The sequence below is a fragment of the Lepisosteus platostomus genome, chromosome 14, assembly GCF_059453375.1.
Source record: "Lepisosteus platostomus isolate fLepPlt1 chromosome 14, fLepPlt1.hap1, whole genome shotgun sequence".
In the NCBI taxonomy this organism is placed as follows: domain Eukaryota; kingdom Metazoa; phylum Chordata; class Actinopteri; order Semionotiformes; family Lepisosteidae; genus Lepisosteus; species Lepisosteus platostomus.
Genome location: NC_142624.1, coordinates 38,303,326 through 38,320,837, shown reverse-complemented (window position 1 = coordinate 38,320,837; position 17,512 = coordinate 38,303,326). Strand labels below are relative to the sequence as shown.

Sequence of the window (17,512 nt, the reverse complement as noted above, 5' to 3'; positions counted from 1 at the left end):
ATCAAACTTGTGAACAACTCAGGAAATGAGACGTCTTGAGCATGAGTGTCCACAGAACTCCCCCACATTCTTAATCTGAGCCTCCGTTCTTAATCTGAGACCATGATGAATATACCCTACGTCCTTTTGCTCTCTGTGTATGTACTGTATCCTCTTAATTGTCAAATACCATAGATCACAATTCCTGATGACAGAAATGTCATTGGTCCAATGTCTTGGACAAATATTCTTTCAACACCCTCAAACACTAGTTTAAATTAACGGAAGAATTCTAGACTATGCATTTTTTCAGAATATATTAGCCCCGCACTATGTCATACCTGTTTTTCTCTCTTTGAATCATTTACCGACTTGCACAAGAGTGAAGTTTTCAAAGTCACCCATGTGGATCATACAGCTATCTTACATACATAGCTGTACAGCTGTCATACATAGTACAAAAGGAGCAAACCAAAAACGGGTGTGTTACCAAAATTCATTTACTGTTACAAAAGAGACAATCCAACTTCATTTGACAACACTATACCTTGCACTTGCGTAGACAGTTTTACAAACTTTCGCATTTAACACTTTAGGGTTTCACAACAATCACTATCGCTGTCCGCACTTTTTTTCCTGTGCTTGACAAATATTTTCTTTTTTAGAATTTGTTGTTTTTAAAAAAAAAAACACATTACACTTTATCAAGTACTTGCTCATCAGTCATTGTAAACTACACATAGTGTACAGGCAGAGGCAGACTTGGGATTGCACTTTACTGGAGGTAAGGGTTAGGCTTGGGTATGACATACAGCACACAGGCCTTCAATTTTACACGATCATCCTCTTTTCCACTTTGCAGATAAATGGAGACATTCGAAGCATATCCACACATCTCAGAATATCATCAGTGCAAAGACTTTTCTTTTTTTAAGAATCCACTGTAAATAGTAGAGCTATTTAGCAAGTATTGTAGTTCGTACAATCCCTCTCCGTTAGTCAAGCAAAACTGAAAAGGGGAGATGTGAACATCTTCAACATGCCAAAATACAAAAGTCTTGTTAGAAAACTGTTTTTTTTTTTATTAGAATGTATGGGTTGCACGTTGGCCACCTTCCACGATTTGACAACGTCTGGAGTCTCATGGCAGCTGGAATTAATTTTGACGTCCAAATTCTTATTCCCTTCACTTTCAGTTTAGTTTTTTGGCACAGTTCTTGGTCCAAACACGAACAACCACGTTCTCTTTTGTCAAAATACCAAGTCTCCGATGTCCGTAAAAAATAGGTCTCTCCATCGAATTAAAGAAAGGGTTTTTCTTCATTTAAAAATGGCTGCCCAGGGACCGCCACATAAGCACAAGAATTTTAAAGTGGGGATCTTAGTGTTTTTCTCACAGAAGTACAGTGGAACCACTGTATCCCTCTCTGAGCCTTCCTTTACCAAATTCAATACTTTACAAAGGCCGGCGCCCTACACCCAGGAAGAGAGCAGTGCCTCATTCCGTCTTGGCGTCTCAGTGGGCTGTGCTCCTTCCTCAGAAATGACTCGAGGAGGGTAAGGATGCAGTCTGCAGGGAGATCAACGAGCCGAGAGTCTTGTTTTGCTTTTGCCTTAGTCCTCCTCTTAAAACGTCACACTTCCCAGAGCCAGGACAGGAGTCCATCACAAAATGGCACAGTGCAGTTTCTGAGAGCCCGTTGTCCGATCTCCACGCCATTTCGTTTTCCTTTTCTTCTTCTGACTCTTCTCCGGGATCTCCTGCCTGCGGGAGGAAGGGCAGAAAGAGGGAAAACATTTTTTAAACGGCTTGTCTAGTCAAAGAGCAGCTGTAAGAATTTAAAAGCCTTTTCTGTGCCCCTTTAAAAAAGGGATTAAGATTCACTTTCAAAAGATATGAGCAAATGAAACACTAGGTTGCTGCTAAATTAAACAACAAGCTTTTCAAACTTATTTCCAGATAGTTTATTTTTCTCCAGTAGTGAATTTATAGTAACCTTCTCAGTTTGATATGCGATATCGATGTGTTTAAAATATTTTTTTTCTGGAAATTCTTAAGCAAATAACATAATAGTATAAGATGGGGGGACACTATACAATTAAAAATTCCTAACTTCTATATTCTATCTATTGTTTATATCTAAAATATAATAAAACTCCGTTTTGATAGAGATATTATATTCCTGCTAGGAGATAAGAAGCTCCCCTCAGTATATAAGCACAGAATTCATTTTGTATAGACAACAAGCTCACTATAAATTAAGTAACCTATAATGAATTGTTCCAATGACTCAGCTGGACTCCCAGTTGACAAAACACAATTCTGTTATCTTTAAAGGAGGAAGAAGATTTTTTTAGGCCACAGAGACCGAGCGATTACACTGATTGGTCAGAGGAGCCGACGCAGAACACTGGACAGATACAGTTTCATAATTCACCCAAACATACCATGTACACTTTTTAAATCTGGTTGTGTCCAGTTCTTTATTTTCCTTTCTTGTTTTTTTCCTTTTTTAATACACTCTTCCAGTCCAATGAAATGGAAGAAAAAACAAATCCTGTTTATAAACCTGTCAGGAAGCTCACGGAGAGCTTCTTGGCTTCTAAACGCGCAGCTTTTACACTCTGCATCCTCTCAATCACAAACCCCAGCTGTAACCCCAGAATGCTGTGGACAAATGTATACAGATCAAAACACCTGGACCAGATATTTAGAAATATCCTTGCTTAGTTTCTTCCTGGTGTTAGAAACAAGTAACTCATCATAATGGCCTTTTCGCCATTTCCGAATCCCGTTATCAGAGAATCTTCAGTAATTCAGCGAGTTTATCAATGGTTCAGGCTTCATTTAACGCACACAAATAGATTGTAATCTTCGTCTAGATTTTCCAGTGGAAACCAAAAGACTTCATAGGCTTTCTGGCCTGGGCGTTATGCAGGTACCAGTGAACACAACTAACTTTGCCTCTTTCAGCAAGAATGGAACTGGAGCCAGTGATCTGCTGGAATGACTGGGGGTCAGCTGGCAGCTGCTGCTGCCTCAGCGGTCTCGTGACCCGGGCTCGGCTCTGGACAGGGGGACGTTCTGCGGGGAGTTTCCAAGGTCTTCCCGGGCTTGTGTGGAATTTGTCCAGGAGTTTTCTTTTCCTCCCGTCTCCCTGGTGTCCTGCTAGGAAGTGCCCTTATCCCAGTAAGTAATTCCCATATGACAACTGGGAAGCACGGGCGTGTCCAGTTTTATTGATACAATCCTCATGAGTAAATTCCTTGACGGAGCTAGAAGTGAAGACGTTTCTGAAATAACCTAACAAAAACAACCTGCTTAACATCATGTCTAGTTCCACCACTCCAGTGTTTCTGGACAAAAAAAGTTCTGTAAACGATTTTTCTACAGAGGTTTGGTCTCGGATCGCGGACAATTTCTCAGTAGTGCGGAGTGCAACAACCCAGATGAGACCATCAAATTCTTGCACATTCCTTAGGGTGAGGTTTGTTTTTCGGTCTCTCAGAAGCTAACTGATGTACAACGTTTTCAAGTGACCCACCTGATTACCCGAACAAGGTCATGGAAAGCTTTGTCAACATTGAGGGGGGGATCTTTTGCACTGGTTTCTATGTAAGGAATCTGCAGAAAAAAACAAACTATTACCATGGGAGAAGCAGAGCAGTGGAGATCTTTAACAGACAAATACTTCCAATTTGTTTTCAAGATCTTCACACCTTCAGAAATAATATCCTTTAAAAAATTATATTCTGGGGATTAACACCTACTTCAAACTGAGCTGTGCCAATTACTACTTAGAAAATAAAGTAAAATCTCTGGAGTACTGAATGATAATAGACTGTTATATCTTCAAGATCTCTCCATTCATGTCCAGATGGAAAGAAGATACTTATGAATTCTGATATACAAACATATAGCAGTCTCCTCTGTTTTGGGGGTAAACTTTGTGTTGTATAAAAATGATCACATCTGCCTGAAACCAATATACATATACTGTAAAAACAGACACATCCAATTGTGAATTCCAATGATATTGTAAATTACTTTGCGCTGTTTCATGCAATTCACAGCTATAAATAATGGCACTGAGGACAGTTATTTTCATATCGGACATTCAAAAATTGGTACAGTTCACAATAAAAAGGGCTTTTATTCCATTATTGATTGTGGCTTTGTAAAATCTGTCACGTACCAATCAAAAACTAATGATTCAATTGGGCTTAATCATGAAGCAGTTGTGCATCACACAGTCAGACCTGTCTGACAGCAGCACTGACTTACAGACCCCACAACAGGAGCAGACTGACAACGAGAATTACATATTCAATTATACTGCTGTCACTAGGGAAAATTGTACTCTACAACACTGAATGTAGGCAGAAGCACCCAACATGTTGTTACATTTTAATCTCATCAACTTAATTTTTTTTTAAAGATTTCACCTTCATTGGTCTTGATAGCAATGCATTTTAATAAATTCATAGAGTAAAATGTCATATTTTTATTTAAGCACATACAAGACTATTAACCTCTCTCCAATGTTTGAGTGCAAGTAAAGACTTTGCTCGCTTTTAAGCAGTTGAAAAGTTGCTTTCCAACAAGCTTATGCCTAATAATTTTAATGAACAGAAGAAAATTAAGTGGTTTGGTGAATTCTATCAGTCAATGGGAGGGCAGCTGAGGGACGTCACTACAATGGGAACAGCAGCATGAGTCTATATAGATGCCATAGTCTAACAACTGGAAAAATAACCTTGCACTCTCATAATTACAATTATTCAGATTAGAAGTAAATATGATAACCTCTAATTACAGCCATTTTTAAGCAAGCGTGCAGAAAAGCAGGAAGTTAAAATGAAGATCCTTGTAATCTAGATTCTAGAAGAAAGCATTGTGGGCTGTGTTTTGTGTCAAATGTCTAATCACACAAAAGAAGAAGACTTCTGGACTGCATTCCCACCGGCTCACACGGGGCATCATAATCCTGTAAATGTAGTTCTGCTCATTCCTAGCAGCAGCAGATGGCATTGGAAAAAAGACCGTGGGGTCCGAAACCCAAAGCAACAGACCAGATGGGCTATCAGGAGGCCTGCTCACTTCTTTCACTTCACAGTTTTTTTTCATCCATTTATAGAGAAATAATGGCTGCTGGCTTAAGAAATAAAATCACTTCTTATTTTTTAATATTATAAAAAAAGTTATGCATGTCTAGAAAAGAGACAAACCAGCCAATGTATTTATTTTACTGTTTGTCCTCTGTAAGTGTGCTGTATCCCCTTGGATTTTAATAGGACTATTTCAGATTGCAGAAAAAGCAATAAATGTAAAACCTTTCAGAAACTTTTCAGTTGACCGTTTCATAAGCCTGGTTGCTTAACTTTGCTAAATATGATTCTCCGTGGCTTACATGACTGGTCACTCAGTCAACCACAAGTACAAACTAGATCAAAATCATTATAGCTGTCTGCTGTCTGCCTCTCCAGGCTATAGAGTTTTCCCATATTTTTGGCAGTAGGATTCCAGATTTCCAAGGAGCTAGAATGAGGAACGGTAGTGCTGGGCAGGAAAGTGTGATCTTGCTGGTGTCGGCCATCACTGATCCTCCACTCACAAAGACCATGACACTTATGTACTTACGTTGTATTTAGCTGCCATTTCTTTGCCCTGTTCGCTCGTAACCTTCCGTAAGTGTACTAAGTCAACTTTATTTGCAACCAGTATCATAGGAAATGATTCTCTGAAAAAGAACGAACAAAAGTTATGCATCATTTTATATTTCGACACGATTTTAGATTTGGGAATTAAAAGCATTCCATACTTTTCACATTTATAATTTAAGCTCATGTTCTCAAGCCTATCATTCTGAACTCTCTTCACAGGAGTGCCTCGTACTGGATCAGCGGAGCTCTTTAGCGGTTAGCCGTACTGCCTTCTGCAGTGGTATTACAGGAAAAGGAGATTAATTCCTATCTCCAGAAAGAGGGGTGGATGAAAGCTGTGGTATTTGACTGTAGTCTGCAGGGCTCAAACACATTTCAGCGAGGAAGGAGCCAGTATCTCATGAGGCAACACCCTTCCTTCAGCGAAGGAAATACTTCAGAGTGGAAAAGGCAAAAGAATTTTATTTACTGACAAGAGTTCATCAGCAAGTTAATTTGTATGACATAGGAAGGGCATGACCCCGGAGAGTCGCAGGCTTCGCCCCAAAGGACAACTCCTCGATTATTACTGTGTGAATAACATGCATAGAATTAGAAACTGGGTCGCCTGCACACAGTGGGGCTCACAAAGTAAGTCCTGGCACACTAACTGTGATCTGCCTGGAGTTCCTGCACTTGAAGACTAACTACACATCAGGCTGATCATTAAATCAGCCCATTTTGTAGGCCCGTGTGCGATCGCAAAGACATATGTAGGTCTATGCTACCCAAAGCACAAAATTGTTGGCATTTAGATAGTTGTAGCCCATGTTGTTCCTGTAGACATTTTCTCTTTAGTCTACATTTTAAAAAACTGGCAAGTGTTAGACTGTTACTGTTAGACACTCCTGCCACATCTTCAGGCTTAGACCTCCTTCCCAGTCTGTTAAACAGAGCAGCTCCTAGCATGTCTGTTATCAGAGCTGTTCAGTACCAATACTGAACAATACAAATGCATATGGATGGACATACCGAGAAATCAGAAATAATGTAATAATGTGAGAGGCTTTAACTGATAAGGTTTTACCTTTTAAAACATTAATATTTTTGCTGTTAATCTATCATCCAGAATTGTGAATTGTGAAGAATTGTGTGTTCTTAACATTAAGCCATTAACGCCCTGAAACCTCCCAGCACATAATCATTGCAGGCATGCAATAGCAATCGTAATTAGCCTTTTTCTATTGGCCACAGGGCAGTCCTGCTGTGGTAAGGAAAGAAACCAATGAGACATGACGCACTTAAGACAAGCCTACCTGTCTTTTACTCTGAGAATCAGCTGGTGAAACCGGTCCACGTGTTCGAAGCTGGCTTTGTCCGTGACGGAGAACACGATGAGGAAGCCATCGCCTGTCCTCATGTACTGTTCTCTCATTGCACTGAACTCCTCCTGCCCGGCTGTGTCCAGAACTGCACAGGGAGAGAAGTCAGGCAGAGCGTCAGGGGCTTTCACACCTCATCTTACCAGGAGGCACTGCAGGAGATCACAGACTAGTCACGCACGCAAAGTGCAACGTCTTCAAAACAAAAACTTCTCCTCTGCATTCCATTTCATAGGAGACAGAGAAGCCTCCCACCTCTCGTTTTTAACAAACTATTGACCAGATTGTTTTGGTTTAGATGCAAAGAATCAGTCAAAATATCTAAATTTGGTCAATCACAAAACAGTATAGCTTGAAAAGCTCCTGGACTTGGTGCATTTAGACCAATTAAACTGCTTCGCCTAACAGCACACATGGTTAGAAGAGGAAGACACAGGCACTGGATGTCTTCCACAAGCCTCGGGTACTTAGTGGTTCACAGAAGAATGAAAATAAAAACATTGTTAAAACAAGATCAAAACACAAGGTACAGCTTCTCCACCTACCAAATCAACCAAAGCCTTTTGCTCCAGCTTTCATCCTATATTCTGAACAATGCCTGAAACTCTGCTTGCTGTACAGCTGCATTTCCTGAATGAGTCACAAATCTACGAAGATTAGTCATTATTTCTTTTACTTTAAAATGAGGAAGATATCCTGTTGTGTTCGGAGAATAAAATATGCAAGAAAGAAAAAAAGACGACTGTCCTGCTAATTGAGACAGGAAAGCTTGGGGGATTTCATGATGCACTGCATAAAGAATTAGACTTACCATCAAGTATTGCCCATTGCCCATCTATCTCTGTGTGCTTCAGGTACGAGTCCTCTATAGTTGGGTCATAATCGGGCACGAAGATCTTCTGGAAAAACTGGATTGTAAGAGCACTTTTTCCCACACCTCCATCCCCCACCACGACCAGTTTGTACGTTGGCAGGTTGTCACTGGGAACGGCACTGGTCGCCATGGCTACGGTTACACCTGGAAAACCGAAAATATCCGAGGACATTAATGCTCAGGCACAGTTCCGATAAAACGGACAAGAGTGTGTTTCATCCTGCCTCAGTGTTAATCGAGGAAAGAAGACGTTGCAACATTGCACTCTGAGAACAAAAGACGCTCACCACCAATTAATCAGCTATCTGCAGTGACTCTTTTTGCCTCCAATACTGACTGAACCCATCGACTGGACTACTGCTTTCCACCCTTTGGAAGACAGTCTCCAGCTGTGTAGAGAATAACAGCCAGGAATGCAGAGGTACAGAGGTAATGCTCACGACAGACGTCGAGTGTATCTCATTGCAGTATTAAAGGGTGCCATGATCCTTTCATAGACGACTTGCCTCAGAGCTGCCCCCTTCTTCAAAAAGCCATGAGAAAAAAAAATTCATATAAGCACAAAGAAAGAATTTCATTACGTGCTGTGAGCTTAAGTAAGCATGATTTAGACTCCAGGCAGGTGGGCTCAGGGTATCGAGTACAAAGTTACATCACATTTCATAGTGTTGGGCACTGAATGGCTTGAGCCCAAACCCAGCTCAGAATTCTAATGCATTAGCACCACCTGGACCCATCGCACACAGAGGAAAAGCAAAGCAGTTTCCTTACACAGGCCTGGTGGAGGCCATGATTAGAGCCTTTCCCAGCCTCAGCAAGAACACTGGACTGCCAGGAAACCTGGTCTAGACATGTGGATTACTATGTTCTGTAACTGTGGCTTTTCTTTGGCTGTTTCTGAAAAATAACACAATATCCTGCCTTGCTTCAGCAACACAGCAGCAGAGACGGCATTTCTTGTACATGATCCGTGGTATATTACTACGCAGGTTTATTTGTATGCGTCACGACTTCATGTTTAGGTTACTGCAGCTGTATAATCGTATGCAAAACGGTTTAAATCCCCATGTGAAAATACGGGCCATGATCACTATCACTGCTTGCTGATAATGCACTTATGCTCATTAAAGCATGTGAGACTGCCATCTGAAAGAATCTCTTTAATGCTGGAGGTCGTGAATAAGAAAATTATCATGGCAAAGAGGGAAAGTTGTCAGACAAAATCTTTACGACTGTTGTACTTTTATAACACAAATAATTGAAGAGAAATAACTACTTTAAGAAAATACATTATATCCTTAAAGTTTAGTGTTAACTATTGTTTAACTCTTAAGCTCCAGGCAGCGAGGCAGTTGGTGCTGCTGCACAACAGCCTTAAGGTCCCGGGTTTGATTCTGAATAGATGCACACTCTGTGTGGAGTTTGCATGTTCCTCTCAATCTGCATGAACAGCAGTGCCAAGACATGCTAGCACGCTGACTGGGTAAGTGGGGAAGTGAGAACTGCACTGCTGGCGACAAGGCAAGGTTAAGATAAGGTTCTGGTGAAGGAGACGTATAACCTGCCTACTTCTCTTCCTCGTTGTTTTATTTCACTTCACTCAAGAATAATGTTCTGTTAACTATGGTGTCTTATTACCAAGCAGAAACAACTACTTATTGCAAGCTTCCTTGCACATTTTTTCTACCTAGGCTGTGTGCCTTTACAATTTGGAAAGCTGCTTCTCAAATATATATATATATGTTGTAAAAGACAGAAAACTTTATTCTTATTTCGCAAGGGAACTTACTTAGCAGTACAGTATTAAACAGTTGATAAGAAAATGCATTTATTTGGTCACATAAAAGGACTGCCATTCCATCAGAAAGACTGTCTTGCTATGTAAGGAAAACCATTAAAAACTCACTGCTTTTCTATTTTGACAGGTAACCAAAATGGAGCACAAGCACTAATGAATGATGAAATGTAATGGATGTTAAGTAATTCTTCTGTTGCAACATTGTCAAGCACGGGATGAAATTTCCTAATTATTGCCTTAAACAGATTTCAGTGATTTCTGCAATACATGTACCCTCATTTTGCTGTGGGGAAAGTGAGATTTTTATAAGTTTTCAACCCACTTTGTCCTGGCCAGTGAGGGAAAAAAAAGAGTTTTCAGCTTGTTTAAGGCTTCTAAAGACTTACCTATTGTCCAAGGAATTGGAAAAAACAGATTCTCACGAGACAAGTTAAAACTAAGAGAATTTTTAACCAGGATGAAATGAAAAGCGGAAGAACTTGCAATTCTTCCATTTTCAGCACGAAGCCACGCATCAGGCACACAGAGTGCACAGAAACGGATACCGACACCTCTCCGAAGACACGGTCTTCCCACTGCCTGTGCTAGAAACCCGGGGTTTTCGTTGTGCATAATGGTTAACACCTCTCTACAACTGAAGCTGAGGCTGACAAACTCAAGTTTCGTTTTCACGTAAATTACACTCCACCCCCTGCACAGCCTTCCCCGGGGAGTCTGGGAACGATCTCTCGATAAGGCCGGGTCACTTCTGTGAAGTGACTCATAACCGATTGACACAATTGATATGCGTCAATGACACAAGCACATAATCAAGAGCGGCTGCCTTGCTCCAGCAAAAGCACTAAAATCCGTTAATGTCCTACCGACAAATAAAGCATCTTTGGATTTTACAGCGATTCTCCAGGCGACAGAGTCCGTTTATTTTCCCCGGCTCTCGCCCTTGCCTTCCATGCAGCCCCTCGTCATGGCAGCTAGTGCACGAGCTCCAGGGTCCTGGGTTCGAGTCTGGGCCGCAGTACCCTCTGTGTGGAGTCTGTATGTTCTCTCTGGGGGGGGGGGGGGGTGTGCAGGTTTTCGGAGACATGCCATTGAGCTGATTAGTGGAGCTAAACTATAAGCTTCACTGGGAAAAGGAGGGGATCCCTCTCCTTCTTAGTCCTTGGTCAGCACTGTGCCAGAGCTAATCCAGACACCAATGTAGCTGGGATACAGCTCAGGTGAAGCAGTCACTATCGGACTGCTCACCCCCACTGTTTACAGCTAAACATAACTCATCAATTACATTTGGATACCAGATTTCAAGTCTGGGTCATACTAGTAAGATCACATATCACATTATTCATTATGGTTTCTACCTGAACGTGTGCCAGTTTAAGTTAAAACGGTGTTAATTATAGTGGATGACCCCACGTGAGAAGCCGCAGGGCTCGAGCTCAGAGGACACTAGGGCAGGGCGGCAGGCCGGAGAAGGACAAGCCCGTTCGTGCTGCGTGCTCTGCGGAAACATGCTCCTTTCCCCCCACTGCTCAGCCACTGTGATGGAGGGCCTGACCAGTCAGGGTCAGGCTGTGCACAGATGCTGGTATGCCAAAAAAAGGCTATAGGACACTCGAGATCTCCTTAAAGGTGATCCAATACAAAATCCTCCCTCTCGGAGCTGTGCCACACCACTTTCCCATCACGAAATCTTTCTTATTTCTGCATGCTGACGTGACAGTTCATTCTGGGAGAGACTCATCTCCCTGCCTTGCCTCCATTTTCTCAGCTGTCTGGCTGTTTGAGGGTCCACCCTCAGGTAACATCCCTTTGGCATTCCTTGTCCTGGAAGGTGGCTCGGCCTTTTCCTTTGAAAAATTTGTTTTGTTTTCTTTTTTTTTTCCGGGAGGACCAAGCTGCTTGTACTATCGTCTCTGCTCAATTACCCACCCCAGCAGAGGCCTCACCTCTTCAACAAAGCCCCCATCCTCTGCACATTCCCCGCTGCCCTTCCCTGCCCATTCTTTCACACGAGGCACCTTGGCCCAAGACATCATGTGGCAGAGACGCCAGTTTGAGCAGCAGATTTATGCGCTGGCACCGGACTCACATCGTTTACAGCGCGTAGACAAGCAGCCTGCTGTCAGTCCATGTTCTGCTGAAGCTGCTAGCCCAGGGGGACTCGTTTTGAAAAGATAAAAAATACAATGCCATTAATCCAATAGGAAATGATCTCCGACTCGGACAGCTGCTTTTCCTCTGCCACACAATGGAAGGAAACAGGCAGTTTCCTTTCTCAGCTTTGGGTAGCCCCGCTGCCGAGACCAGGAAAGGTATTTCTTCCTCCTGGGAATTGCATTTCAGTAGGACAGCCACTCTGCAACAGCCTAACAGTCCACCCGGCCCATTGAGAGCGATGGGGAAAACTGGGATTAGGCGAGAAACCGCCTCCCAGCGCAGAGACTGAGCCGGTCCAGGTTTTAACTCGGACCTCTGTCAGAGTTCCTGCTCCGCACAGGCCTGTGCTGTTAGTAGTGTTTGAGAGCTTCAAGCTGAGAAACACAAAGGCAGGCTTCTCCTCTGCGCTGGGACACTTGGCTGGGAGCACCATTCCATGGCCCGCAGCCAGGGAAGACAAACTCAGCCCTGAAGGGACACAAACCTGAAGTTATGCAGTAGTTTAAAAAAAAAAAAACACAGTAAAAAAAAAAATGTTGAAATACTCAAGTTGTAGCTGGCACACAAGTCCAAAGTCAGGCTGAAATAATTCCCGGAGCTGAACTGGGGCAGGAGGGATGCAGAATACAGTAAATGACAATCCAAAGACGCATACCAACAGAGCTCTGACAAACTGCACTGTCATCCTCCGTGGGAGGTCGTGTGCCCTTGGCTGTAGCAGTCTGACCATTCTGTTTTCAGAAGACAACTACAGCCCCTACAGGGATAAGGATGGTTCTACCTCTACCTGGGTAGAGAATCTGACTGTGCTGTGAAATCTGTACTAAAATGTACAAACAGCCCAGGAAACACAGAGAAAACAAACCCCCTTAAATTCAAAGCGGCAGCAACTGATTTTTTTAAGCACATACAAGAAAGTAACCACATTTTCCCCTCCCCTCAAACCAGAATTAGATTTGAATACATGGTATTAATCTTGCCTTCCCCAAGAGATGCCCAAGCAACTCTTCTCAGACCTGCAGTCTTGCTGAGCTTGTATGAAAGGCAGGGTGACTCCCAAAAAGTCACAAAGCCTAAATGTGAAGAATTCCACCACTTGCAGATTCAATCCTGTTCAGAGTTCAGGTGGATGTGCAAGCACTGGGATTTTTTGCCAGTTGAGGCTACATGACTCCCCCCTCCCCCCCGATGTATGGGCTAGTGAGTTTTCCCAGAAATAGAGTACAAGCAAGCACTACAGCTGTTAAGTGGAAACATATGATGCCACAGTGAAGTCTTCACTCAGTCAGCTGGCGACACGCACAGGTGACACATCTGAGACACGGAGACCACTAAACGGATGTCGTTCTCAAATTCACTCCTTCGCTCGGCGGCCATATGCTTGACAAAGCTGACCCTCGGGAAACCCAGCCGAATAAGACAAAATAATAAAATCGCCAAGACGTCCGAGAGAAGCCCCGCTTTATGCTCCCAGCAGCAACCCTTCACCGACCTCCCACCCAACGTGACTCTGCCCACCGCAGCTGTGCTCCCGCTGAAAAGTCAAGATGCTGTAATATTCAGTTGGTTTCCTTTAAAAACAGTCATTTTTGCCCCCCCAAGAAACATCCGTGGAACTTTTGGTTTTAAAATTTCCCTTGTGAGTAATCCCAGCTTCACAGCAGCCTGCCACTGTCATACTTTAATAGACCCATCACAGCGAGACTCTTCTGTCAGAGCCTGAAATCTGATATTTCTGACTTAAGACATACGCAGTCACTTCAAATTACACTTCAAACCTTTTTTTTTTTAAAAAAGGCGGCTGCGATCATTTAAAAAAAGATAAAACGAAAGAGCTTAACCCATGTAGCGAATTTCCAAGATGCTTCACAACTCAGATGCACAAATGCTGTGAAAATACACAGGCGGGGTGGTGTTTTTGTCTCCACAGTCAATAAAATATTATTTAAAAAGTCTAAAGGCAGGGGTGGTGACCTCATCCGTTTTTACTGACTCACACTACCAAAACAATACTCCGTTATTGTAACTCTTCACAGCGGCGCCTGCTGAGTGACCCACTCACCATATTGGAAAGTATAAATATCCCAAATGTTTAAAATCGCCGACGCTGCCAGATGCATTTAACGACAATTGGAGTCTGTCTGCCAAGACTGCACATAGGCGTTAAACTTGAAGTCGCGGTAGACGGGCTTCAGTTTTGATACCATCCACCGCCGCTCGATGTCAACAAGATCTTGTCTTACGAGCCTGTAAATTCACGGTCTTGCAGCCTCTGGTTTTCACAACAGCATTTCAGACACTGCGGTTAAACGTTTAGCTTACTTCATGTTTCCGACTGGTGAAGCTGGGCCGTCAAGCTATATTGTCATGCACTCGCCGACACCGAGTTGCGAGAAAAAAAAACGAAGGAACGTGCTAATAATGCATTTCTTACAAGATGGCAACAACATAAGGGACTCCGTTTATTCAACCCTCTGGATTATTGTGACAAATGTACCGCCATATTTAAATGACACTTCTTTTCTCGGAGAAGCGGCGAGCGCAACAGACTCGGCTCTCCCAGACCGAACCCCCGCGTCCTGCGGATCCACTCAGCAACGGGTCGTGTGGCTGTCTCCGCTGGTAATAAACGCCATTAGTTTGGTAAAGTTTAGCAACAACTATGCATCTGCATAACGGTAAGACGCAGGGAAATGTGTACTTAAAACGAACTCTCCCCCCCCACACACACACACGAAAAATTAAAGCAGTCACAGTTGCTAACCAATTCAAAGAGCCGTCATCTCCTGATACAACCCACACAACTCACCAAGTAACGAGGGGTCAGGAGCAAATATCAGCCGCTTTCCAAACTCGGCGACCTCATCACTCGTCTCCTCCGCTCGGAATGACAGCGGGTGTCCAGTATTTTATAAAGATCTCTCGACAGAAAAATCACATTCCCGTTCCCGTCGGCGTCGGGGGTGGAGGGGGACAGTTTCTCCGCAGTCAGATGTACACTGTAGCAATTCTTTATATTGCAACAGCTGATACTATAAATAGAACTACCTCAGAGGGGAGCACTCCGTCGTCAGTGCAAAGACAAATAACTATTCTGGCGTTCCGCTGCGGTGTTGTGCCATTTTACTTAAAACAACCCTTGTTTAAAAAGGCAGAAGGGTTAAAGTCATCTTGATTCTGAACGTGGCAACAGCGCATTTAACGGGTGGAAAGCGTGTACCCCCCTTCTGCAGAGAGTGGACTATCCCGTCGTGCGAAAGACTTGCTCGGTCCAGATTTAAGGAGGACTTCGTGTCAAAACCTGGCACAAACTTACACTTAAGGTATTCCCTAAAAACGCCGATGTGTCTCCATGACTGACACCAAACCAGAACGGCAGCCCAAGATGAACTGCGATGTGTGACCTCAGCTCCTGTATTTCAGCCCTCTGCTCGGAGAGAGGGTCGCATCAGTCACCAAGGCAGCTGGAGGGGTAAGGGCTGGGCTCTTGGGTGCAGGGTCCGACACCGCACGGGAGCGCAGTCTGAGGGGAGCTCGCATGCTGTCAGCGTGGTCTTTCCAAAAACACGATGCGTAGAGTCACGTCATGACCCGGAATGAGCCCCTTTTAAATCATGAGTAGATCATCATGCGGACGCAGCGTAAGGGTGTGAATTTTCTCCCGTGTTTGCCACAACGATAAAAAAACTAAACAGAATAAGCTCGTTGGGGGGGTTTTACAAATCGTCATAAACCGACTACCGCCCCGTTATCTTTCGGTATTTCCTCTGTGTAAAAAAAAAAGCTTTTTAGTTCCCCCATAATTCACGAGGTTGTCCCTATTTTCTGTTTCACAAACGCAACACGTACAGTGGGACACACAGTGTATGTCCAACCCCTGCAATGATCACCGTAACTCAACGCTGTGACTCGCCGCTGAACCGGCTGGCATTCCTACGGGGAGGAATTCCCGTATAATTCCCGTCTGATGGTGCACCCCCGGGTGCGGAGAGGAAGTGTCCGCCGCCTGCCCGGGGCGCCCGGCTTGCCCGTCTCGGCAGCTCCAGGCAGGACCGGGGGAAGGCGCTGTCCGTGCGGCCACGCCACCGAGCGAACAGCCTCTCTCTCCGGGCCACGGACGGGCTCCACCCAGTCTCCTCCGGGGGTGACGGCCACCTGTGTCTGCCGGCCGGGGGAACTATGCGAGGATCTCGAGAGGCTGTAACACCCCGCTGCCGGTCACTGGCTGGAGGTCATGAGTTACCTCACGTTGAGCGGCGTGGAGGCGAGCGGCCCTGCGCTCAGCTCCGGCCTCTGCGAGGCGGCGCAGCGGGGGATCCTTTCTGTTCGTTGTGTTGAGCGGCTCCTGGACATCACATTGCGGGCGAGTCTGCAGTGCTTCGGGTGTGGCGGTACACTGACCCCTGAGCCTCCCGCAGGCAGCGCACCTGCTGCTCTTACACAGAGGCGCACGGCAGCGCCACACGACCCGCTGTTCTCGTCACAGGACCGGTCAGGTGTCCGGAACGCATCGACCAGGAACGCGGTGGTCGTGTCTTAGCCCAAAACCACCAGGCAGAAGCCTAAACTGATCCCGACCACATGTGAAGAATCGAGCGTTGCCCTTTCTCACCAGTTTCAGTCCAGTGTGCCATTACTCGATTAAGAAGGCCCTTGAGGTGTGAGCAGTTTGCATCTCTTGCTGTTGATTGAAAACAAAAACAGTTCGGCAGCAGCAAAAGGGTGTTCATTTTCTAGCCTTGACCATGAGAAAGCCTACCTGGCTGCTATTGGCTCATTGATCATTGAGACCTCTTTGAGCCAGGATTTGAAGGACTCGAGAGGAACACCTTCCAGTGCTTATTTTTACCCGGCAACATATTATTGGTGACAATTACCACTGCTGCCTCACAGCTCTCGGGTGCGGGTTCGATTCGGTGCTTGGGAGACTTCTGTGTGGAGCTGGCTTGGCGTCACTGCGAGTTTTCTCTGGGGTAACGGTATCTCGCGCGCCCCGGGATCCCCGGGGATCCTGTCCAGAGCACGAGTCCTCCGCGTTCCCTCTCCTGCACGGGAGAGGCATTGTGGGAATGGACGGGCGTCACAGTGTCAGCCATATCATTCAAATGTATCCTATTTCAAAATGCCTACTGAGAGAATATTCCGGTTAACGGTTCCTCCGGCCCATCTCCTTTCGCACTGGGCTCCGCAGTCGAACTGGGAGCGAGTGGGAGGCAGTGGCCCTGCCAGTCTGAGTCCTTGAGGTAAGGCAGAGGGCAGGGGTCTCCAGCCCGGCCCCTGCAAGGCCCCAGTCCAGGTGGCTTGACAGGACGTGAGTCAACTGCCCCCCCCAAAGATTGAACTCAAGATCGCTAAAGAGGGAACAATTGAACTGTGATCAGTTTATTTTAAAAAAAGGTAATTAAGATATAACTTAGAGAGCCCTCAGCGACTAACGTTCACTTAATTGTACACAATTAATTGCTCAATTGATCAATAACTTAAGTTATCTTAATATTCAAAATACAGGTGATTCAGGGTTACCTACCAGAAGTCCTGGACTGGAGCTCTCCAGGACCTGACCAAAGAGAGAAACTTTTCATTTCAGTGCCGCCATAATAGAGCATATATAAACTTATTATTATTGTTGTTATTATTTTAGAGAACAAAACCATTTTACATCACGGTTACTCAGCCTTACTT

At 44.4% G+C, this 17,512-nt stretch overlaps 1 protein-coding gene across 2 annotated transcripts; it reads right to left on the bottom strand.

Moving 5' to 3' along the window:
- Nucleotides 1-461: 461 nt before the first annotated feature.
- Nucleotides 462-14,859, bottom strand: mrasa (muscle RAS oncogene homolog a). Of its 2 annotated transcripts, XM_088606203.1 has the most exons (7): nt 14,640-14,859; nt 8,166-8,267; nt 7,816-8,022; nt 6,939-7,092; nt 5,621-5,720; nt 3,525-3,604; nt 462-1,744 (listed from the first exon to the last, which is right to left on the bottom strand). In XM_088606203.1, exons 3-7 carry the CDS (start codon nt 8,006-8,008, stop codon nt 1,645-1,647), a joined length of 627 nt encoding a protein of 208 aa, XP_088462329.1. In that variant the 5' UTR covers nt 8,009-8,022; nt 8,166-8,267; nt 14,640-14,859; the 3' UTR covers nt 462-1,644. The 2 variants fall into 2 exon arrangements, with proteins under 2 accessions (XP_088462329.1, XP_088462328.1); XM_088606202.1 differs by lacking the exon at nt 8,166-8,267 and having other exon boundaries at nt 14,640-14,856.
- Nucleotides 14,860-17,512: the final 2,653 nt, after the last annotated feature.

Excerpts from the sequence above, each read along its gene's own strand:
- mrasa (XM_088606203.1), bottom strand. The coding sequence starts at position 8,008 with ATGGCGACCAGTGCCGTTCCCAGTGACAACCTGCCAACGTACAAACTG. Across the intron at positions 5,721-6,938 it reads ATTCTCAGAGTAAAAGACAG|AGAATCATTTCCTATGATAC; the intron begins GTAGGCTTGTCT and ends GTTCTTTTTCAG. Across the intron at positions 1,745-3,524 it reads GACCTTGTTCGGGTAATCAG|GCAGGAGATCCCGGAGAAGA; the intron begins GTGGGTCACTTG and ends TTCCTCCCGCAG.